The sequence below is a fragment of the Passer domesticus genome, chromosome 2 (assembly GCF_036417665.1).
Source record: "Passer domesticus isolate bPasDom1 chromosome 2, bPasDom1.hap1, whole genome shotgun sequence".
Lineage (NCBI taxonomy): Eukaryota > Metazoa > Chordata > Aves > Passeriformes > Passeridae > Passer > Passer domesticus.
In genome coordinates this window covers 83,683,687-83,708,569 of record NC_087475.1, presented here as the reverse complement: position 1 = coordinate 83,708,569, position 24,883 = coordinate 83,683,687, and the positions used below count along the sequence as shown (strand labels likewise).

The 24,883-nt window shown below is 36.2% G+C and overlaps 1 protein-coding gene across 19 annotated transcripts in view; it reads left to right on the top strand.

Moving 5' to 3' along the window:
- DLG2 (discs large MAGUK scaffold protein 2) overlaps nt 1-24,883 on the top strand; it is a 979,322-nt gene that overhangs the window by 495,932 nt on the left and 458,507 nt on the right. The window contains exon 1 of one of the 19 annotated variants that reach the window (XM_064409622.1): nt 2,025-2,531. The exons of 17 other annotated variants lie outside the window; for them this stretch is intronic. In XM_064409622.1, the coding sequence (XP_064265692.1) occupies nt 2,454-2,531 (78 nt within the window). In that variant the 5' untranslated portion in view covers nt 2,025-2,453. Of the gene's footprint in view, nt 1-2,024; nt 2,532-24,883 lie in introns of those variants that run through there. One more of the 19 variants, XM_064409623.1, reaches the window with a different exon arrangement.

The following is a 24,883-nucleotide window of genomic DNA, read 5'->3' as shown; positions in this document are numbered from 1 at the left end:
TTACCTCCCTATTGCTTTGTCATTATTTCTTAAATGAACAATGTATTCTATTTTTTTTCCTTTAAGTGGGATGAATTGTGGCTTTTTATTAATCCCTAATTTTCCTGAATAAATAGTTCAGTAAAGCTGCTAATGTTGATGATAAAAGTCATAAAAAGGAAGTTTTATTGTTTAATGAGTATTATCTTTGATTTTCTCAGCTTCTGAATATACATAGGACTATATAAGTAGTTGTTTGGGAGAATGTACCCTTTTCTGGTGTAGTGCAATGATTTCAAATTATGCTTATTCTCTTCATAAAAGCATGGGAGCAGAGTGGGAGAAGTGTTCTACTGTTTATGCATATACTATGTAAGATTTTTTTTTCTGTTCCTTTAACATTCATTGTGTTGGTTAAGCTGTGTAATGATGTTGCTTCTCCTTTTCTGCACTTTTTTTTCCTATAATTGTTTCCTTACAACGGTACTGCAGCTAGAAACAAGGTCTCTGACTTCTTTCAGGCCATCTTTCTTCCTTCTCTTGTCTACCCTTCTCTCTGTTTTTGGGCAATGTCATCCCACAAATAGGGATGACATAATAAGGTTTTCTCACCTTGGGGAGTCCATCTCACTATCAGCCTAGATTTCTGAGAGCTAAAGTGGTTATGGAAAGACAGCTCTTCTATAGTAATCATATTCTAAATGCGACATGAATTTACTCTGTCTTGTGGTCTTAAAACTTTCTGGCTGCCAGAATTAATTAAATATTTGAATTGGAAGTAGTTAAGAACTATTCCCTTCCCAGAAATACCACCAGTTACCAGATATTTTGTCAGAAGGTTTTAGATGTCAAGAAAGAATCAATCATACAACTTGGAGTTACCTTGAAAAAAGCCCTCACTATCTAAGAATTTCAATTTAGTTAACCAACTTATCATTTTAAAATGTGTTGAGGAATTCTTTGAACTCCCTATAATCTTAACAGAACTGAGGAGTATGTGCCTTCAGGCTCAAAGCTTGAGCAGTGCCATCCAGGTACAGTAACTTGGATGTTCGATCTAAGTTATAAGTGGGAGTGGAATATTTTCCCTTTTGATTTCATGTGCTCTGGAGAAAATAGTTTCAGCCATTCCCTGAAAATCCTGGGGCAGAAAAGGTGTTCCTTGGCCCCAAGAGCCCTATACTAAATTGCTCTGCCTTTATTTCCTTTGCCATGAATCAATTAATTTTGGGTTGCTCTTTACTGTGGAAGAGCAGAGTAGAAATTCTTCCTGCATGTGTGCATTCCAAATCCAATGCTGCAGGCCGGACAGCAGTGGTTCTCCTGATGTTGGTATTTCCACGCTTGTAGGTGGGAGGACATTGGGCAGGACTTGTCTTCTAAGTGCTATCAAATACAAGACATAACTGCAAACCCTGTAATTTACAGCCTTGATTCTGCATCTGACTGGAAGTAACATCTGGTTTGTCATATGTCTGGAGCCAGAAGAGTGTGTTTCTGCTTCTTGTTTAGCCATTATAACAGAAGAGAGATGCAGGGGTTAAAGCTGAAGTGTGTGACAAAAGGAAAATAGTGCATTGATGTTTTGCTGCAAAAATAGGCGCTTCCCAACTCCTAATGCAGAATTGCATGCAATTAAAGGAAGAGGGAGAAGCATGCTTAGGTAGGGCAGAAGTTTGGAATTTGGAAAAAAATCTACCAGGTTTCTGTTTTGTGAAGGCATTATCAAAGAAAAACAGAAGCCCTTGACTGAGTCTTAAATCCTTCGGCAGAGCATGTGTGACATCAGCAAGTGAACTGAGCAGCTCTGATGCCTGTCTGTTGTGAACTGAAACTAGGTAGCAAAAACATCTCTGAATAGACCCCAGACAAGAACAAAGTAAAATCAATTTTCCTTTCATATCTTAATTTCCCTGAAACACATGAAACACCTGTTCTTTCACCTTAACAGTTAATACACATTTCTATTTTTGGCACTTTTGTACCCCTTGGCTTTCCTGCAGTGCTGTGTATCTCATTTTTGAACTGCTGCTGCTTCTGTTGCATGCTGGCAAATCGAAGAGAACCAAGGAGTTAAATTTCAGAAAAGGAGAAGAGGAGGTGAGCTGTCTGCTACAGTAGTTTACTGCAGCTTCCTTTCATACTGACACATATGTAGTTTGTGGTGACAGTGCTAAAGAACTGCAGACAGGCACTTAGCAGACTGGATGTGAGCTGGATACAAAGATGCCTCACCCTGGACTTCCTGCTGGCAGTATGTAAATACACCTGCAGACTGGCCACACTGGGTGGTTTGTTTTTTGGTTTTTTTTTCAGAAGGCAGCATGAGCGGACTTGACAAAGCAACAGCATAGTTAAGACCTTAACCAGCATTAGATCCGTATCTCAGTTGTGGGGGAAGTTGTTTTGTTTTTGTTATTTTTTTTTTTGGTGTGTGTGTGCTGCATATTCAGACTGAAATCTTCATCACTACAATGTTTGCCTCTATCTGGTATGCCAAGAAGCTGGGACGCAGGTTTGTGCATAACGCCAGGAAAGCAAAAGCAGAGAAGGTACGTTCCTAGTGGGAATATAAAGCCTTATGTCTCATGCAAGCTGCCTGCTGGCATCCTGTTGTGTGTCTGCTTAGCTTTTTAAAATACCATGAAAAACAACCTATTGCTGTTCCTGATTTCATGCAAGAATCCTTCAATATTTTGCATATTATTAAATACCAGGGAGAAGAACCTTTCAAAAATCTTTATGTCCTCTTTTGATTGTTTTTCTTCCCAAGATAAACAGCTGTACTTCTGGTATGTCTGTGTTAAGGGAGCACTCCAGTGAACTTGTTGCTGTGCTGCATTATTTTTCCTCGTACCATATTAGGCTCTTAAACAGCCGCTGATTGTTTGCTGCTTGTATATTTTTTTTCTAGTGTGGTACTAATGAGAATGGAATAACATGTTAAGCATTTATAATGTTTGAGAATTGTGTTTCATGATACTTGTTGAAACTGTGCTGCAGCGTGGATGCCTTTTATTTAAAAAAAGGTATAGGTATGTAAAAATGGTCAGTACTATATTTCAGTATTTTTCTCTCATAAAATTGAACTGTATTTAACTGGCTGTTTTCTGGAAGCCCTTGTAGGTAAGAGTCTTCTGCCCTCTTTCTCCCTGAGCAAAACTTAAACAGTTTTAGAATTTGCAGAAATTATAATTAGGGGATATCAAGGCAATTGTATTTTATTTTAAGCATAGAAAACATTTAGTTAGTGGACCTGCAATCCAATTTTTTCTACATTACCAGACAGACCATTTTCAAAATGGGACCAATTCCTCTTTCTTAAACTCAGATTTAGATTGGAGTGAAAAAACTTCAATGTAATGTTATAAAGTTACCTCATTAGTCTAATAATGATGGCTTCCTCTTTTCCTTGTTGTCTTTGATGTAGTCCAAGACTTTTTAAACGGGCTGCTTTATTATGTCTTTAATATGTCTTATGCTATGTAACACAGCCACCAATCCACTAAGCAACTGTCGTTGCCTGAATTCCTTTGTAACTGGGAAAGTCTTTCACTTACAGAAAATTATTAGCAAAAATATATTATATTTGTGGTAGAGGGGAGGATGGGGAGAGGTTTGCTTTTTCTGCAAAATATTCACTATGGTTAAAAAGGTGCTGTGTGGGAATTTTGAAATTTAAATATGCAAGTCATTGGGAAGTTACTTAAATGGTGGTGATTTATATATTTCACATCATATACATGAGGGGGAAATAGAAATGCAGAGAGCTATACATGGGACTGTCAAACTTTCTCTGTCATCAATCACATTTCCATAAAGAGAGCATCATATGAACTCTCCTGCTGTTTGCATATCGCTATGGGAGGAAAAAAAAGTTGCAGCCTGGATCTTCCTTAGTCCTGAGGGGCTCCCTCCAGAGGAATATTTGCTCTCAGGCTTCCTCTAAGATGACAGAGGCAGGATGAGTGGACACATTCCACTCCTGACACAGTGGGGCTCACTCAGCAGCTTTGAGAACAGATTTGGTTTGCACTGCTTAAAGCATATATGGTCATAGATTATTTCAATAACCTTGAAAAATTTCATAAAGCAATGCCAAAGTATTCACTGAGAAAATATTTTCTTCTCTGTAGTCTTGTCACACCAACTAAAAGAATGCTTTTAAAATTTATCTCTTTTCCTCTTTATTTTAAGTACTTTAAATATTTCTGCATAGATTTGTTATGTTGCTACTTGTTCATCCCTATAGGACTTTCAAAACAACTGACAACTTAGGTCCATGCTATTTAAGCTTTCAAGCTATACCTAACAGTTTTTAGGGAAAAGCTTTTTTATATTACTTGAGCATGCTCTTAGGATATTTTCATGGGTATTCTTTTTTTGCCAGAAGACAGTAAGTATGCAATAAACATTGTAAAATGTTTACATATTGACTTACACAAAAAATAAAATTTGTTTCTTGGATTTTTTTCCACAGTCAGGGCTCGTTTATAATTTCTAATTTTTTTTCCCTGCAAATTAAACTCTAGCAAATGTAGAAAATCCCATTTCTAGCAGGATGCTATTTCAATAAGTGCCATTAATGATTGGAAGCTGATCAACACTGACATCTTCAGTGCAATATCTCGGTACCAGGAGAACACAGACTGAATATAGATCTATCGAAAAGTAAATCCAAAATATCATTTAACTGCATGCCTTGTTTTGGTTTTGACCTTTTTTTATAATGGTTGAATAAGCAAATTATTAAGCAGTTTCACCTTTTTTTTTTCACCCTGGAAGAATAATTAGCTGTTTTTCTCCATGTGCATGATCTGAATGATACATTGATTTCTTAATGTGCTTTTGGAGGTAGTAACATACAGCAGTATTTTCTAATACCACATGTGTGCAAGAAGATTTACTTGCAGTAAAGATCTGGGTAGTAGAAATCAGAAGTCTGGGGCTCCAAAACAGATTTTTCTGTTATGCTTTACTTCTTTGCATGAGTACAAATCAAGAATTTTTAAGGGGTATTTCTAAGAAACAGAAATTTTGTATGAGCCTATATGTATTCATAGGACAAGGAAGAAAATGGGGGATGGTTACAACACAAGTTGCTGAGTGTGCACACACATATGCACAACCTGGCAGTGTAGCTTCGTAAAATTTCAAAACTTTGGGCCTGAATTGTGCAGAGAGAGGACATGAACTTTGATCTGCCTTGGATCCCACCAGGATCTCCTCCCAGGTGCCTGTTTAGGTGAGCAGAGTTTCCAAGGTGTGAAGAGTGCTGTGCCAGGGTGCGCACACAAGGGCAAAGGGAAGGAAGGTGTCCCTGCCCAGGTCAGGGAGGTTGGAACTAGGTGATCTTTAAGATGCCTTAAAACCCAAGCCATTCCATGGTTTTGTGGTGACTAGGGCAGTCCTTGGTGGGGAGAGCTAGGTGGCATTGATGTGACAGCAAGCTCCTGTCCCTATCCCTCCCGTCTCACCCTACCTTCCTGCTTATCTCCCCATACATGAATATGTGAATCTCTGCTCCAGGGAGCTGGCATGCAAATTGCCTCTAAGAGAGCGGGATCTGCATGTTGTTGGTACTTTACAATCTGCAGCCAAGGACTGTGGGCTTGGAGGAGCTGGAGAACTGATCTTGAGCTCTGGGGAAAGGGGAAAGGATATCAGCAAGCAACAGAGTTGCGAGACCAAAGGAAAGAGGTGGGTTTACTTTTACTGAGAGGTGGTTTTACTTTTACTGGGCCTGCTTTCTTATCTCCCTAACCAGTACCTGCTGTTGGGTGCAGCAGTACTGCTCCTGCCCTGCCTTTTCAGTTCTTGCTTCCCCTCCAGCCTGGATTTCCTTGGAATCTGTGCTCAGATGAGTGCAAAGGCACTATCTCATTAACACCCACATACAACTTAAGAGCTTCGGTGTTCAAGGCCAGGCTGGATGGGGCTCTGAGCAACCTGGGCTAGTGGAAGGTGTCCCTTCCCAGGGCAGGACGGTTGGAATGAGATCACCTTTAAGGTCCTTTCCAACTTAAAGCACTCTAGGATTCTATGACTTCCTGGTAAATATTAGGCTTCTATAAAACAAACATGAATTCTCACTGTTAAAATTTCATCTGGAGAGTGAAGACATCTAGGAATAACAGGATGAATGGCAGCTGTAGGTGTCTTAAATGGTTCTTCCGAGTTGACTGCTGTGCACCAGTATTTCTATTTGAGTCATACTTTTATGATATATTTTATAAATATATTTTAATTCTGAACTGAACCAAAATAACTCAAAAAACTTTCAAATTTGGAAAGTTGAACTCTTTTTGTTCCTTTTTTTTTTTTTTGTTCTAAACAGGCTAAAACTTCTTGTAAGTAAAATGGGATGCCTATTAATTGCTCTTAATGTTCTCATTTTGCCATTTTGCCAAATCTTAAGCATGTTACTTTACTTTTTTATTATTATTAGACTAAAGCATAAACTCTTTCCAGTATATACTGCACTTTTTATCTACAAATTCTGTCTCAATCTGGTTGTCTTGGCTTGATTGCTAGTGTTACTCTTCCCTTCAAGTAGTGAGACATTTAGTGTGCAGAGCTGCCACTAACGTTGACTGAAAACAGCTGAACTCCTTTCAAGTCATCGCTGGTCTTACCTTTTTTATTGCTTTGAGTCTGTCACATGAAAGGATTATTGTTATAAGAGTAAATACGATCACTTGAACCTTGAAACTAAAATAACTCGAGGCAAAGATTATGTCTTGAATTTTTCTCATTAAACCACAATCAAGCAGAAATCAAGAGATGTTAACTGCATATGGTTGTGCTATAGAAATAAGTATTTTAAATGGTTGGAAGAGGTACACAAAAGTAACTGAACAATTAATCATGTTGATCTGAGAGAATGAGCTAAAATGTGAAAAAGCTTCTGATAATGCTTCACTGTATTGGTAGAATTTGGGTTTCAAGGGTCAGTATCAAAAGCAGGAAAAGACTCGCCAAAGGTACCATATAATTTAATTTTAAAAGGGGAAGTTCAGGACTGGTTTTCTTGCTAGTTCAGAAGTGGAATGTATTGCAACCGTGATACTCAAATTTTGAACATTGTAGAATTAGTTATGTGGGTGAGGTTTCAAATCTCAAGATAACAGTCACTTTCAAATGAGGTTTCTCCTTGGAGATTGTTTTAGGGAGCAAAACAACAGGGCCCATGTGAAGTGTTTAAATGAGTTGATTTTCACTATTCTGGATTGTTAGAATTCTTTTTCTAGTTTTTAGAAATCAAATTACTGTTAAAGTGTAAGAACTATGTCTTGGATTTGAAAATATTTAAGTTTTATACCATAGGGTTGAGTTCATCATTCCAGTTTAACTCATTTATTAGTTTAATGACTCAAGATAGAAGCAACTTGACTTTAAAAAAAATAGGTGTATATGTAACGATAAAACAGAATGAAGTTTTTGGACTATCACTTATAAACAAAAATAAAGATGACCCAAAAGTCACAGTCACAAATGACCAGTATAATTTTAAATGAGTAGTTTTGAAAGTATTGTAGTGCAGACTAGATAAGTAGAACATAGACCAACAGTTTTTCTTTCTGTGTGCTTGGCTTTAGAGTTGTTTTGGGTAAATCAAGTATCCTTGACTGTCAGCCTACAATTAAATGTTTGCAAAAGACCCAAAAATATGCTTTAAGAAGTTAAAACAGGGATGTGTAACAACAACATAAAACTCTATCAACGCATATTTTTATAATTTTTTCACAAGTATTCTGGCAATAACAACAATCAAGTCTTCGTATCAAGATGACACTTGAATTTAAATTGTTCTCATATCTCATATGTATTTTAGCATAGCTAATTGCAGGGTGGGCAGTTCTAGGATATGTATTCTTGTTTCGTTTTTGCTTTGTTGACAAGTAGCTACCCATAATTTAATTTGAAAGAGATAAGAAATTAACTTGAAGCAGTAATTATTCACAACAAAGAATAGAAACTGTCATTAAGAAATCATAAAACATATTTGGAGATAAACATATTTTTTCTTGCATTATTTTTACATGTATATATAATTCCAAAGAAGAGAAACTCTCTTTTCCCTTCACTGCATACCTTAGATTTCTTAAGGAGTCATTTCTTTCAAACCAGAGCTTACCAAATAATTTACAGCCCACTGGGGTTGTGATGAAGTGATAAAACTTGCAGGTCTAGTTATTGCCTTGGCTAAAGGTGAAATGACTGCATCTCTAAGGGACATCTCATGTAGCTGCCACATGCTGTAAGGGCAATGGATAGTTTTATTTTTGTTTGGGCAGTCAAGGGCCCTCGTGTTCCAGGTTCAATGGGATGACAAAAGTGTGTCACTTATTTGCAGAATTACCTGTTCGAACAGATGCCGGAGTTATCTCGGCCCCCTGGAGGAATCTTTTCAAATGGACTTTCTAAGTGCTCTATTTTACAGTTTTATGGAGAAATCTTTTCACACGTAACTGTGTGAAGCAAAATATGCAAGCATTCTTGTATCCAGAGCTTGCTGTCTTTTGCTTTAGCACAGCTCAGTTGGAATTCTAAGACATTTCCTCATATTGTGATTTAATCCAGAAAAATACAGCTACTCAAGTTGGATTTTTTCCTTTTTTTTCTTTGCATTTTGTTATAATCCCATATGCACTAAGATTACTATATAACAGGAGGGATAAGCTGCCTAAGTAGGGATTTATTTTAACTCACTGCCACCTCACAATCACTATAATAGTGATAATAAATAAATTCAACTAACCTTGAAAAAATGCAGGAATTATGTTTTAAAATAAGATACTGATCAAAAGTAAACTACTAAAGTTAATCCCTTGAAATACTTCATTTCAAAGTAGACATTTTTTTTCTTCAAATGTGTTTTATTTTTTTCTTCTGTGAGGGCTTTTGTTCTTGCACCTGGCCAGCCCCAGTACCTATCTGTAGCAATTAATGAGTGATAAGCAGCAGTCCTGATTAAGTTGGTGTTTTTTAATTATTCCTTTTTAATTAAATAAATACCTGTTAACCAGCTATGGATGAGGTCTTTGTGAAGAATATCTTCTCTCCTTCTCTTCAGTCTAAGCTAAGAGATCTCTAGCCTTTGCTGGCTGCCATACATTGGTGATGCCTCTCCCTTTCCCCCATGCTTTATTCTGGCATGCACTGCTCTGTGCCTGTCAGGTACCACCCACAGATCTCTGTAGCATGGCACTGAAAACAGTTCTTTTCCCTTTGCCATTATAGCCAGTGCTGTGATCATCTTAGAAACAGATAAAGTTTCCAGTTAATTTTTTCCAGTTATTTTTCATCTTTTTTTGCTTCAAGACAAAACCAAGATGGACAGGAACATTCAGAAAACGACAGCCACACTGACGTCTGCATTAATTGCTGCTCTGAGTGCTTAGCTGGGACTCAAATAGAATCAGATCTAATGAATAAGTGGGGTTATTATCATTGGTTACAAGCTCACCTGTTTTTTCAAAAAAAAGTTTTTCTCATTTTCTATTTTCTGCTTTCATTCAATAAATAATTTATAATTTCCCCCTCCTTTTCTTTGTATAACTACTGCATTTATATTTTGGTCTACATTGCGTATCAAGTTCTGTTCAATCCCAGTGTGTAGCATTTTGAATATATTTAACTCATAAGGCACCATTATTTTATTGGAATAGTTTTATTTCTTTGCATATATATACAGTATTCAAGTATATTATGGAAATGGCTTGTGTGATGTGCAAGCATGATTTTTTTCTTTTTTGGTCATTACTTGCATCTCTGTCCTGCATATGCAATTCAAAACAGTGCATAATGAATAGTTGCTTGATTTGCGTTCTGAACTGCATTTGGCATCACTTGCTGTGTTTGCAAATAGAGATCAGTTTGAAACACTGACAAGAAACAATCTGTCCTTTGGCATTAGAGTCTCTGAAGGAAACTGAGATGAAAATTCTTATGCTATTCCTAAGGTAAATTATCAAATTATTCCTTATGTGTTTTTAATATCCTATATGGGCCATTAGAGCTGGTACATATGTAACTTGCTCTCACTGGAAGGCAGCCTGCCAAAGTCATGTGTGTGTAAAAAGCTTTAGTAAAATTTAGAATTATTGCCATGTCATGCGATTCTCAAGACAGTTTATTTTAAATGAGACACATTTTTTTATGGTGAAAAAAAAATCTCTGCCAAACACTACTTAAAATATTGGTGCATATCAGGGAAAGCTTGGTTATAGCTCTAATATATGTTAACAGCTTCAGATGAGCAATTGGAAGGAATCAAGGGACTAGCTAGTACGTGCAGTCTGAGAGCTTTTATCACCAGGAAGGAGGCCCCAATACCACATGAAGCACTCACAACATTTTCTAAAGTGTGAAGCTCTCTTTTTCACAGCAGCTTATGGGTAAACAGCAGAACAAGGTTCTTCACATTTCCACCACTCCCACCATCTATCCTCTCTCCTTTCCCAGTCTGTTCAGAAATAAAGTCATTCAGACACAGATTGTATGTGCAGGTACACAGCTGGCACCTCTCTTAGTTCTTCTGAGATGACCCACATGATACCAGCACCATGCTGAGTGCCTCATTGTGTTCTGTATTAACTACTGCAGGGTTATCACGTGCCTTTCATGAAGATCAACACTGCAGTAACTGTCATTTTAATCTGGGATTGGATTTGAAGAACAAACTTTGTGTGAAAACTTTATTTCAATCCCAGACTCATATTTTTTCAATTAACCTCAGTCTGTCGTCCAGTAAGTGCTTCCATGTTTCATACAGCAATGTTTAAACTGAACATGAATTGCTGAATACCAGTGATGTCAGTCATCTTACTTCTGAAAAGTTTACCTTACAAGTTACTTTGGGAAGCAAGGTCACATCATTAGGATTCTGCAGCATAATGGGAAGCATACTACCAAGTGTATACTTCTTTATTCCATTTAGAGGCTTGAAGAGCTATAGCATGCAGTTTTGTAATTCTATTAAATATTCTTTAGCCTTGAGACATTAGGAAGATGCAGAAAAAATGTGTTTTACTCCTACTCTAAATAGAATGTTCTTTTCCTCTTAGCTGATGCATTATGTATACATGGCTGTGATTTTCATAGTTAACAAATTTTTAAAAAGATTTTAGGTTAATTATTTTTTACAAGACTGTCATATACTCTTATAAGATAGCAAAAGGTCAGGATATTATGTATTGTTAATAAAAACAACTTGATGGTTAAGAAATAATCAATTTGCTGTTTTGAAAGAGATGTTCAAGATGAGGTCAAAGTGATCCTGTTGCTTCCCTCTGTTTTCTAGACTATGTTTGTAGCCTGATAATTTATTTGTTTAGTGTAATAATCTATTCAATAGACCTCCCTCCTAAAATGGGACATAATGATATTGTTCCTAATTTTCTCCAGCCTATCTTGCTTTGTTTCTCCATTCTTTGTATCCATCACTGTACAGATGGATAAAAAACATCCCTTACCTTCCTCTTCTGAAAGTTGAATTATATGAGTTATATGAGACAATAGGAAGGAGTAGATTTAAAAAATAGGAGGGAAAAAGCCCAGAAGTCATTCTCCATATTGCTACACATTTAGGAAATTCTGAAACAATCAGCGGCATGTCTTGAATATCTGTTTTGAAAGCTCACCTTAATTAGATTTGATGTGCATCAACATTTGTTGTTCAGGTCCAACACTGGGAAGGATATATTTATCTTGAGATGTCTTTGCAAAAGCTGTATGTGCAATTTCCTAAACTGGAAATATAAATAAGTTGTTGGGTTTCTGTTTTTTTTATATGAGTCTGGATGTATAAATGCAAATGAATTTAAAATATTGTACCTGGGATGTTTTGAAAATTGAATATGAAACAAAAAATTGCTAGATATTCACAAGGAAGTTAAAATGCCATTGCTCTAATTAGAGATATTAGCACGGAAATCATTGGAGCAAGACTATTACACTGCAAATGTAGTGCCTCAAAGTGCATTGCATTTTCAATTAATTTAATATGCCATTTAAAATATATTTCTGTTGAAACTACTGGAGGGACCAGACCTGTCAGTAAATAGCAGGCTGACTAGCCAAATATATGATTCTTCACTTAAGTGGTAAAGGCAAACCCCACAAAAAGGAGTAAGTTTCCTACCAATTGTTCTAAAATTTTACCATTACAGCCCACAATAAAGTTAGGATTATTACTGCTTAAAAGATTGTTTAATTTCAGCAGAACACCTTCAGCTTTGCTACCATTTGTAATTAAATATTTAGTCATGTAGTAAATTAAGCATGTCATGATCTCTGCAAAGTGGTTCTCAGTTTACTGTTGCATAAATGTTTTACAAGGTGCTGTATTGTTTTGAGTAAATTAATAATGAAGATTTAGATTTTTACTGATTAATAATCTAATTCACTATTTAGGAGAAATCTAATTTAGGACTTGAAACAAAATTGAGGTAAACATCCTTGGCAGGGATCCCAATTCCCTGACAAAATCACCAAGTGATAAAAAACCAAATCAGGATAAAAGAAATTAGGAGATTGGAACTTCCAGAACAAGTAGCATTTCCCTGTGAAATCTGAAAATGTTCCCTAAACTGCAATGTACTTGGACTTGACTTTTCTTGTCATATCAAATAGTCAGTAAAAATTCTACACAGCAAATTGCCAGGAATTTGTAAGATAAAGAAGTTTGGCATAAACAAAGAACAACCAAAAGTGCTCAGATTAAATAAGTTTTTGGTGGCATTATAGACGTATTGTAGTACTCTATGGAATATTGCTTCTGTTTCTGACGCCTATAGAATAACAACAGATCTGTTAGCAAGTGTTCAAAAGTTGAATGATCCAGATAAGGCATTGTGAGATGGGATGGGAAAAATTATTCACAGCAAAATTAGGGTCATGAATAGCTATGCTGCACCATTTGATGTGAAAATATGATAATGAGCTGGCTAGCGAAAACTGCATATTCTAAAATATGGTTGAAGTGGCTGAGGCTGATCAAATGTAATGTCAAAGTAAAGTATCATTTTCCTTGGGTATAGCAAGGAAAATCAACTATCAGCAGCAGCTAACAGGGAGAGATGCCTCACCTCTTGCTCCTTCTTCTACAAGCTGAGGGAATAAAAGCTGGACTTGTGCAGCTACAGGACCTGGGAGCTTTCTTGTGCACTGATGCTCTGGGGTGAACAGCTCTGGTTTTGCCATGTGCAGCCACATCTTCAACACTTAAAGCTCTGACTTGAGACCCTGTAATTAGAGTCAACACTTCATGGACTCAACTGGTTGCCACCTGATGTTGAGATGAAGTTCTTTGCCAAAAACAGTTGATGGTAAGGGTGCAGATTTTAGTTCTTGTACCTAACAATTCTAATTTATGTATTTCCAGGACCTTTTCTGTCAGTCTGCTTGTGTCAGTTGTCCTTCACTGCTTTTAGGAAGCAGAAGTTTAGTCCAAGAACAGAAACACTGAGGTTTAATTTTGGATGTATATAGAAAATGCTATGTTTTTTGTTTGGGGAATTCCCCTGGTTCATCCAATAGTTCTTTTGGCCATTCTTCTATTATAAAGTAATTTAAAGTCAAAATTTGCTTCTTTCACAGATTTTCTGATCAGAATGACTTGAGTAGAAATACCATGGTTTATCAGGGATCAGTACCTGTCCTGCTGTGTTTCTTTGTACAAAGAGGTCATATTTGTTGAGTGGAGAGATTATTTTAATTGACATAATTAACTTTTCTTGTGATTATCTTAGGCTCGAAAATGCATTTTGCTCTTTTCCAATTACAGCTTTTTCTCTGATAGAGCTATACATGCTGTGTGTAATAATGAAGGTAGTTTTGGAAGGACTTAATGTATATAATTGGAAACTAAGATGAGGAAGTCTTCTGTCAGCAGGAGGGTAGGAGAGCTGGGCTGTATAATGGAAGTACAGTGTAATGGGATTACCTACAAATTTTAAGCATTGCTTTCATTAAGGAAAATAATAAGCATATTTATTAAATATAGTCTCTGCTTGGGACAATATTTGTTATTATTAAAAAGCTTTTGTAATTAAGGTAGGGTCTAAAAATGTATTGAACACACTACATCAGTTTCTAGAAAATGCTTTTGTGCATAAAATTTTACTGAAATAGAAAGAGCTTTCACAGCAGAGGCAGTTAGCCAGATATTAGTATAGCTCACATCTAGCATTGACTGTAAATTTTTCTGTGTGCTTTCAATTTAGCCAAGGTCAAATAAAAGAAAAGTCATAGTCAAATATGCTTAAACATTTATCTTTTTATGAATGTTTTGTTTTTCATGGTTACATTTAGCGAAAATAAAAGCTAGATTTTTTTAAAGAGTATCTCCTTGCTGAAACTACAGAAATGCGATGTTTTAGGAATTATGAGATGGGTGACTATGACCCAAATTTTGCATGCCGCTACATAGAATTCTCCAAGGAGTCCTTCTTGTCTTTAAATATTCATCTGTGACAATCTTCATAATAATAGGAAGTATTTTCATACCATTTAGAGCAATTTAAGTGTGGCTTCTATGCCGGTGCTTGGGACAAAATATTGTGGTCCCTCTGGATATTCTTTACTTTCTTTTCATTATCATTTTCAATAATTTCTCTTCAGAAAAAGTCTTAAATTAAAGTTAACCAAAGCCTCTTCTGGAAGGAGCGGCTTTCAACAAATGTTGCAAACCCTCCCAGGTTATTTTGAGGACTTCTGCTATGGTGATGCCTACCAAAGAGTATTCTTCAGGCAATAAGATATTTTTTTTATCTGAAGGTTATATATGGAATAGGATGTGCCTATACTGTGAGTATGAATCTCATTAAAATTTCTTCTATCATAGTGTACCTATATAAAAATGCTGTTTCTGTTAATTTACAGAAAGAGAGTTGACAAGGGCAATTGGAACAGTAAAGAGTGAGGTGAAAAAGGCACCACTTCCTCTGCCATTGCCAGGTCCTCTATCACCAGCTCCTCTGCCCCATTGAGAAGTGGCTGGTGAACTGCCCATAGAAACCTCTCATCAGTTTTCATGTCCCTTGTCAGATTAAGCTCCAAATGGACTTCAGCTTTCCTAACCACATCCCTGCATACTCAGTGTCTCCATATTCCCCCGAGGTCCTTTATCCCTGCTTTCAACTCTTGCAGGATTCTTTTTTTATAGCTGAGTTTTCTTGGGAGCTCCTTTTTCATCCAAGCAGGCCCCCTGCTATCTCACTTAACCTTCTCTTGTTGGGGATAGTTGATTCTTGAGCTTGGGAGACATGACCTCTGAAAAATAACCAGCTCTCCTGGGCCCTTGTTCTATCCAGGGCTTTATTCCATGGTATTCTTCCAAACAGATCTCAAGAAAAAAAAATAGTCATAGATTTGGCTTTTGTGTGGTGCTCATTTTCAGGTCCAGTCTCCAGAATCTTCTGCCACACTGAGAACTGAGAGAATGATGCCAACTCATCTATGTCTGAACAAGTTGTTCTTGAGGGAATGTATAAAAATGGAAATTTTAATCTTGCATACTAGGTAAAAGTCTCAATCTTTAATCACAGCTCTACCTGGTGCCTTCTCAGATGTAGATTTTTTTTTTTCTTCTTTTTATTACTGTACAGAATGATTATATCTCATTCAAGGAAAAATCTTTGGTAAGTAGGAGCGAATAATTCAAGAAAAAACCTCATGTCATTGTGTAATATTCTTTTATGTTCTCTTAAGAGAAGTCAAGAAAGAGGGAAATACAAGATCTGGAATCCATGCTTTAGCAGTAACTCAGTTTTAACTGTCCTCTCTGCCTTTTTTCAGGATTGTCTCTTTGCCAAGACCTCTCACAAAGAGCCTTGACTTCATATTTGTAACTTAAGAGAAATTTGCAAAATTTGGCAAAAGTACATTCCCTTCCCTTTTCCCAGGTGGAGGGCTGTTTAATATTTTCCATTCCAGCTTTCAGCAAGTTCTCCATTATCTTGTGCTTACTAGTGACATTCCCATGCATCTTTTAAAAGTTTCTTTTACTCCCCTGACACCTTCCTTCCTTTCATTATCCTCACATAAATTTGCCTGGAAGACCACATGATAAGAGTTTCCTATTTTTCTTTTTGAATGCAGGTTCTGATATTGACAATTGAATGAAGGAGCTTTTTTCTCTGTTGAAGTGTTAATGAGGAAAAATGCTATTTTGATTATGGCAAAATTAATTAATTGCAATTTTTTAAATGCAGGTTAAAAGCAAGACAATGAAGTATTTTTGAAAAGAAATTATACTGTTGATTCTGGGTTGCAACAGAATTAATGAGGGCAATAGTTCCCTAATTATTTATCTTTTCTGCTTTAGTCATTATATCGAAGGTCCGGAAACTTTTTATGAAATTCTGTGTCTTAGAATACAGACCATAGAGGTACATGGCTGAAGTTTGTTCACCCAGTTCATTCCCCCTTCTTTCCTTTCCTGCTAATGAAACTGCTCATTCTGACAGTTCATTGGCCCTAATTAAAACACTGCACCACCATCCCCCCACAAAAACCCCAAAAACACCACCATAGATTTTATAATATTTTTCAAACAATTATCCTAGTTTCTGGGGTCAGATTATGACTTTACCAGGAATGTTTAAGACCACTTATTACAGCAGATTTATTTGTCTCCAACTGGAAGACACTATTTCATGTAAAAGGCTGAATTGGATGGCTTCTGGCTTTGTAGTGAGGGCAACACTTTCCAGCAGGCTGGGTCTGAGAGTTGGAATTGGTCATATGAAAAAAGATTAAATGTTTCCAGTAATTAGGGTGAGAAAATTCATTCACTGACAAAAGTTTTTTTTTTTCCTAAAAATCTCACATGTCAATGATGATGAAGAACTGGAATTGAATGAGCCACTGAGAGGAGAGGAAAGGAAAAATGAGAAAGTAAAATGAGACTTACTTGGTTGATTTCTTCTTTAGATGTAGAGTTTGGTTTTTACTTTTCCTTCCTCAGTATGAGAAAGCATTATATTCAGGGGGATAATTTTTGGCTGCCAGTTGGACAGATATTTTCCCCTTTTTTGGAAGCATCTTTAGACACTGCAAAGTGGGCTGCATGGTGAAGTGCTCTGTATACAGATAACATTTCTGGCTTCTGTGAGAGCTGAATTAAAAGGGATAAAGTGAAAGACAGAATTTAGGAACAAGGAAACTGAGTTTAGCTTTGGAGTCATGCCAGCTAAATGCAATTAAATAGATTAGGAACTAAGAAAAAGACGTGAGAAGCTTGCTGTAGATGTCAGCTCAAAGAACAGGAAAGGGCAAAATATAACCAGGGGAGATTATACAGAAAAGACAGAGGAAGAGCAAGAACGTTGGAGCATGACCAAACCACAGGCGTGACAAAGACAGGCAGTCACTAAGGGAAACTGGAAATCTGTAAGGTAGGACAGAAATGCATGAAAACATTTCTGAGAATAAAGACTCTGTGCAAATGGTGTTATATTTATGATGTAGGAGCTTGTTAGTAACCTGAGCAAAAATCACATCAGCAAAATGGAACGCCTAACCTGGGAAGAGCCACGTTGGATGTGTCAGAGAGAAAAGTGAGATGCTGAGAATGCACAGCAGGATGCTGGATTTTGGAGCTGGCATGTGCAATTTTAAATAAATGACCTGTCCATTCTTGTCTTATATTGCTTTCTTAATTTCATTTTTTCAGGTAATGACATCAGTTATACCTTTTTAATTAGTCATTCATTTTTTTTCTCCCAGGTGTTTAAAATATGACAAGAAAAACATTACAAGAAAAACTTGTAATCCTAAGGAAAAAAATGCACTTCAGTAAAATTATAAGTAATAATAAGTAATTTTTATGAGTTATGGATAACAAAATTACATGATTAAATAGTGCTTCATCATATTTGACAGAATCAGAAACCCCAGTTAGTGAAAGATAATTTTCAATTCCAGTAGTTACATAACTTTGTGATTGTTCCCCTTTCCCATTGATTTTCTGAGTAGATTTAAGTGCTTTGGACTACTTTTGCTTATCATTTAATGGAACAAATGTATTAGAGAAGCTCAGTGATCTTGTTATGAATCCAGAATATAAGCCTTGAGCTGAGCCTATGCCAAAAGATGCACCCAGTTTGCTGAAATGCTGGTGGGTCGCTCTTCACTTAGGCTGAGCTATTAAAGGACAAAAAAGGCCATTGCAAATATATTCTCATGCCTACTTCTGGCAATAGGTTCTGGTCTTCCTTGTGTACCAGGGGTTTCTAGCTTGGGGAGAGATCTTTGTTGGTCAGTTATTTTACAGCTCATTTGTTTCTAGGGACTGTTTTGGACTTGACCATTTAACAGATTAGTAAAGTGCTCGATAAGCAAAGTTACAGTAATTGTAAATTGCCATGTGTTTCAACTAATTCAATATTCTGATCTGCAAGTATTTTCAACAAACTATGTTTCCATTAAAATATATCCTGGTAATTCTTTTGATTATGTTTTATTGATTTTTCTCTAATATTTCACAAGTAATTTGTTCAGGCTACTGCTCTGTTGTTGGAAGCATCATCAAGGGCATCATACTGTAGTTACTGTGAGAATTTTTGTGATTCACAAAACCCATGTTTCATTTTGGCTTCAAACAAAACTACACTTTTGAAAAGAATGTCTTTTGACAGATGGGATTACTCTGGAGCCAGCTGTATTGGGTAGCAGGATGCCATGCAACTAAGTAGGTGAGCAGGGCACACTTATGAGGTCTTCACATGGAGTCCATTGAGGAGAGCAAATGAGTAGGACCCAATCTGGTGTGCTGCTAACTTGAGCCTCCCAGGCCCCAGCAGTATCTGTCTGCTGACAAGATTTCCTCTTCTTTGCACAACATAAAAAGTAAGAAAGTATTTCTAAAGTAAAACTTTTGACAGTGTAGATAACATTAGCATATAGCCCATATCCTAAAAAGAAAAGTCTGCAAAATTTTTTTAGTTGTGTTCCAGCACTGATAAACCATGTTTCTGCACTGTTATCCAGAATATGTAGGATGCTGGCTGCCTATTGATATTTTCTTACAGAATGGTTTAGCACAATTTAAGAAAAGAATAGACTAGACTATTTCAGTTGGAAGGGACCTGTATAGATCTTCAAGTCCAACTGCTTGACAAACTCAGGGTTGACCAAAAATAAAACATGTTGTTAAGGGTGTTGCCCCTTAAACACTGACAGATTTGGGGCATTGACCACCTCTCTAGGAAGCCTGTTCCAGTGTTTAAACATCCTTTCAGTAAAGAACTGCCTCCTTATGTCCAGTCTGAGCCCTTCCTGGTGCAGCTTTGTACCATTCCCACACATGTTGTCACTGGATACCAGGAAGAAGATATTTGTGATAATAACTTGACCATCCCTCTCAATCATCCAATTCTGATCTTGTGGGACTGGGATGATAACATTGTAAAATTATTTTAATAACCTTATCTAGTATTTTCAAAACTCAGTATCTTGAGTTTGTAGGGTATTATTCTGAAGTGCTGAGGTATTGAGTTTTCAGAAAGAAAGATCCTTTGATGTCTAAGATACTTAGAATTACAAAACTGAAAAGCCAAAAGATTTAATCCCTATTGCAGCACATGAGGTTAAGTTAGACTTAGGAGCTGTACTCTGATGTGAAAAGAAAATGGAGTAAGGGGTTGTAGAGGGTCACAACTTTCTTTTTTTTTTTTTTTTTTCTGGTTTGATGACAATCAGCAATATAAACAGTGGATAATCCTATTCTAGTAGTGCTTTGGGGAACTAAGAACCTGTATGCATCTTACTTTCCTATAGATGTCATGTGTCTTCCACCATGGTACAAATGAAGTTTTCACTGAAGTAGAGATTTACTGAGCTGTCCCAAGCTTCCTGTGTTTTTGTCTTGCCAGTGTGACTAGTTTATTTCTGCATTTTTTTATTTTGTTTGTTTGTTCCTAAAACCACCATTCTTATTAGAAAGAGTAGAAGTTTGAGGTTTGCAGATAATGGGAGGATCTTTATGTAGTGTTGAAATACACTAATACAGGGAGGGATGAATACTGTTGTCTTACTGTGATTAATCAAGATTCAGTAAGGAAGACTTGGCATGAAGTTGTTTTCTATAATTGCTAATAAGAGGAATACTAAATAATAAATATATCGATTAATGATCTTATACAATTAAATTGTGAGAAAATCCTGAGTTTGTTTAATTGATAGTATAATAATTCAAATATGTTAAACATGGTTACCATTGGATGGTAAGTTGATTGTGCAGGTAGATTTTTCATCTATTACTGTGTGGAGATAAAAATAAATCTATGACATGGATCATTCATCACTCATCATTTTATTTGCATTGTGACTATTTAAAATTTCTCTCTGCAGAGCAGATAATAGCCAATTAGTGATTTGGGATGGCTTCTGTCCTGAACAATCAAGATTTTACATAAAGGTTTAAGACTTTTTTTTAATATGGATTTTCCCATCTCCTAGATAACAAAAACTGAAATAAAAGGAACTCAGCATGATCTTAATTAAAAATCCAAATCTAAAGTTGTTTGGTAGGGTATTACTATTCAATAGCCAAATATTGTAGTGCAGATTACTAACAAGCAAACTCACATTTAAAAAGAAAGAAAAAAATATATTAAAATCTCATTCAGGTTCTTTTTTCATTCAAGTTTATTAAAAATGCAATTCCTTGTGGAGTTTTCATAAGAAACTGAAACAACCCCCTGAAATGCTTAGTATGAACCTTACCATACTTACTGAGTTTAACAAACAGACTGCAGTGAATTTAATCTAGAAAATAGCTGTCAACATGCAATTCACATGTGCTGATAGATGGGAAATGTCAAATCCAGACATGTGCTAAAAGACTTAACCTGTTGTCTGTTGTTGCAGTGAGTGAGAGAAAGATATTAAGGATATTTGGCAATATTAGTTGTACTAAATTACTCTATACATAGGCATCCCTATGTCATACATATAATAAAAAACTTGCAATACACCCATTTCTTCCTGTGTGTGACTTTGGCACAGAACACAAGAAGCTTTCATTCAATTCATATTCAAGTATGAATACAAGAAATTTGTATTCATAAACTTGACGTGCACTGGGGAGGAAATTGGTGATAGAGAACATCTTTGGATTTTTCCAGCTTCCTCTCTAGGCTCTCCTCTTCCATTTCCTCTTCCCCTCCTGAGATGCCATCTAGGCTGCCAGCTCTTCACAGCTAGAAACTGTCCTTTTGTGTGAACCTTTTGTACTGTGGGTCCTCGTGATCTGGTGGATGACTCTGCACCTGCACCTCTGAGGGATTACAGATGGAATATGTATTAGCATAAAAACCTTGATGTCATAAATAGATATGTTTTATTTATCTAGTTAGAATTAATTATTTGGTCACAGGACAAATCTGTTGCCTGCCTGCACACTGCTTTGGTAGGATGTGCATAGTTTCATTTTTAGCCATGGACAGCAGCCTAAGGCAGGAGCCCAGTCACACTGCTCCACTCAGTGAAGAGGGTCACACTCAGATGTGATTCACATTTACATATGTGGAATTGCTCCCTGGAAATGCTTTATTCACATATGGGGAGGCAAAGTTGACAGGGTTCCTAACACAGGCAATTAAATGAGCTGAAATCTGTCCAGGTCCTACTCCTGTACATTTACTCCTCTTTCACCTCTTTTCTTTTCCTCCCTCACCAAGATGACACTGCTATGGAACAGTGTGCTCCTCTCAGAATTTGGCATAATCCTTGCTGAACAAACTTCCACCTTTCTTGAAGGTTTCCTTTCTGAAGCCATGTATAAAAGCACATGGTACTTCTAAGCACTCATATGCCTTGTCCTAGCATGCATGTGGTAGTAGCTATTTGTGGTGAATAATGGGAATAGTCTTGCAGCCTGGATTTCCTGGGGGACAAACCTATGTCCGTACTAGCCTCACTATTGTTTCCTAAGATGAAGAAGGAAAACCTAGAAACTGGTTAGCAGAAAGGGAAAATGCCACTAGAAAACATGTTAACACTAAAGTGTATATGGGCATCCTGAATATGGTACTGCATTTCTTCTGGTACCCAGAGTTGATGAATTCAGAGGATAACGTATTTCAGATTGAATAAGGTCATAAACCTCAGCCATGACAGTCAGTGGTTCTTCAGCAATTCAAAAATAGGAATAATAATTAGTAGTGAGCTAGACATCTGGGTTTAATGCAGAATTTATTCTACATCTTAGTGAGTTTTATATGACTAAACTATTGATTTTAATTGTTTCAGTCAGAATGTGGCTGCTCACTCACAGGTGTGATATACCTTAATCATTTGTAGGCAGGCACATGCCTGTTTAAGACTCATTTCCTGTGTAGATAATTTACTGCAGTTCCCTGGAGACATTATATGCATATCACAAAAGCCAGCACCAACAGCAAGCCTGCAAATAACAAAACAAGTGATTAATATTAATTCCTATATTCCACTTTTGTCAAAGCTTTTGGATTTTTTTTTTCTCCTGGAAGAAGATAAAATAGGACTACAAATTCTGCCTATGTGAGAGGTTACTACTTTTAACATGCATAATAAAAATGGTTTATTGACAGGGTTTCTTTCCTTCTTGTTTTACTCAACAGCTTTTCTTTAAGAAAAAAGAGGCATTACATAGTCATTACAGATAAGTTGTGATAGCTATTATAGTTTTAAACAAAATATAATATGTGTAGTCAACAAAAGTATGTTCTTAATATTGTTTTTGGATAAAACTAATAATGTCCCAAGACCCTCTCATTCCCCATCTCCTTCAATGTATTGTGTTTCCTTTTTCCTTATCTGTAAATGTCATCAGCATGTGATTAAGATGAAAAAAGGTGATGTACACTTGGTACTTGACAATATAGGAGGTTTAGTTCTGTAGAAGCATTGCAAGAGCTAATTAGAACAAAGAAGCTGACCTTTACTAAAAATAACATCTTTAAATATTCCAGTGAGAAGTTAGGTTATACTTAATGACCATCTGGAAGACCTCCCGAGCAGTACAAAGGCAACATCAAAATAAGGCTTTATTTCCATTATGATTTTTAAAGGAAAGAAAGAAAAGTTATGATCTCCAACCTCAATGAGGCTAATACATAGACTCATCTTGTCAATAGCTTCTCTTGTCACATAAGTACAAATGTCCGAATAAGTAATATTGGAAATGGTAGATTTTTGTCCCTTATGGATATGTTTCTTCATAAATATTTATGACTGTTATCAGCTAGTGGTTTTTTAATAGTAAATTCAATGGTTTGGAATTCCCTTTTCTTTTTATAAAATCATAAAATATCGACTAATCTGATTTCTATCAATTTATGATTGCATTTAGCTTGTGATAACATGTCTGGAAACAATGTTTTACCCTTTCAACTTCTAGTTCTTGAAGGGGTGGATGCCCCATTCCTGGAAGTGTTCAAGGCCAGTTGGAAAGGGCTTTGAGCAGCCTGGTCTAATGGAAGTTGTTCCTGCCCATGGCAGAGGCCCTGGAATTAGATGATCTTTCAAAGTCCATTTCAGCACAAACCCATTCTATGATTCTGTATTTAAATGTGATTTTCGAGGAGATTTTCACTTTTTCAGATACACTCCTGTTTCTTTTAGTAATTTATCTGAAGAAAAAAAAAGGGCATGTAAGGAATTGAATTTGTTTTATGTGAATAAAAGTGTGTGTTTTATGTGTGTTTTATGTGAATAAAGTCACTTTTAGTTGACTTTTGAGTTGAAAAATGTTTTCCTCAGTACAGACCATTCTACCAACAGTTCCTTGGTGAGCTGAATGAAACCTGTTCCTTTTTAGGTTCCTTTTTAGTGTAGCAATTACTGACTTGCCTGATGCATATACAGATACTGCTTTTCTTATTAATCTTTGTTAAAAAGGTCAAGTAGTTGTGTTCTGTAGTCATGGAGTACTTTTCATATAGATGACTTCCATAAGGGATCTGATGCAGAGCACTTCAAATGGAAGTTTAAATTCATTATTTTAAAATATGTATAAATTTTAATATCCTGTGTTCATTAATTGAAAGTAATGCTTTAATGTATACAGAGTTAAGTCAATATTGGATCCTGAATTCTTAAATGCTCAATTGTACAGAGAGCTGTACTATGTAAAGCAAAATCCTTCATTCTGTTTCGGTTGTGAATTAGTCCTGCTGCAAGCCAGGTTCTTATTTCAAGATCTCTGTAGTGGTAATAGCTGACAAGAGAGCTCAGAGTACACATTTGTAGACTTTAGACTTTAGGATCACAGAGGCTTTTCTGAGAATTATGTGGGCATAGAGAATGGAGATTAGACTTTGAGCATAAGACTGGGCTTGTTAATAGCTAAAACAAACTTTTTATGCATGGTAATTGAGTAAATATGGAAATGGAAAAGAGAGGATGAATGTTGGTTAAAAGGAAATATAATTTTTACCTTTCTTTTCCCCTGAAGTATAACAACACTAAATTATTCAGACTATAATAAGGGGATTTAGCATATGGAATTATATCTCTAAATCTGTCCATACTATAGTTGTGTGGAAGATATAAAAGCTAAGAGAAAAACCCATTTAAAAACCCAGCATACTAAATAATCTGAAATATTTGTTACTCTATGGATTGTTTTGGTTTACACTTTTTGGTTGTTTTTCTTCCCACAGAGGGAAAAGAAAAAAAAAAAAAAACAAAAAACAAAAAACACTGAGGACATTTTTATGTAGAACTTGCTTTATGGCTTGCAGACAAACAGCTTAATTTTGTGTAGCTCACAGTAGTGTCACTCATGATAAGCTGTACTTTCCAGGCTATTCTTATATTCAGGCTAATGAACACGCACTAAAGCTGTCCAGGTAATGAAATGTCACTGTTGACTGTGATATTCTGCAGCCTCTACTGGCCTGCTGCCAGACTT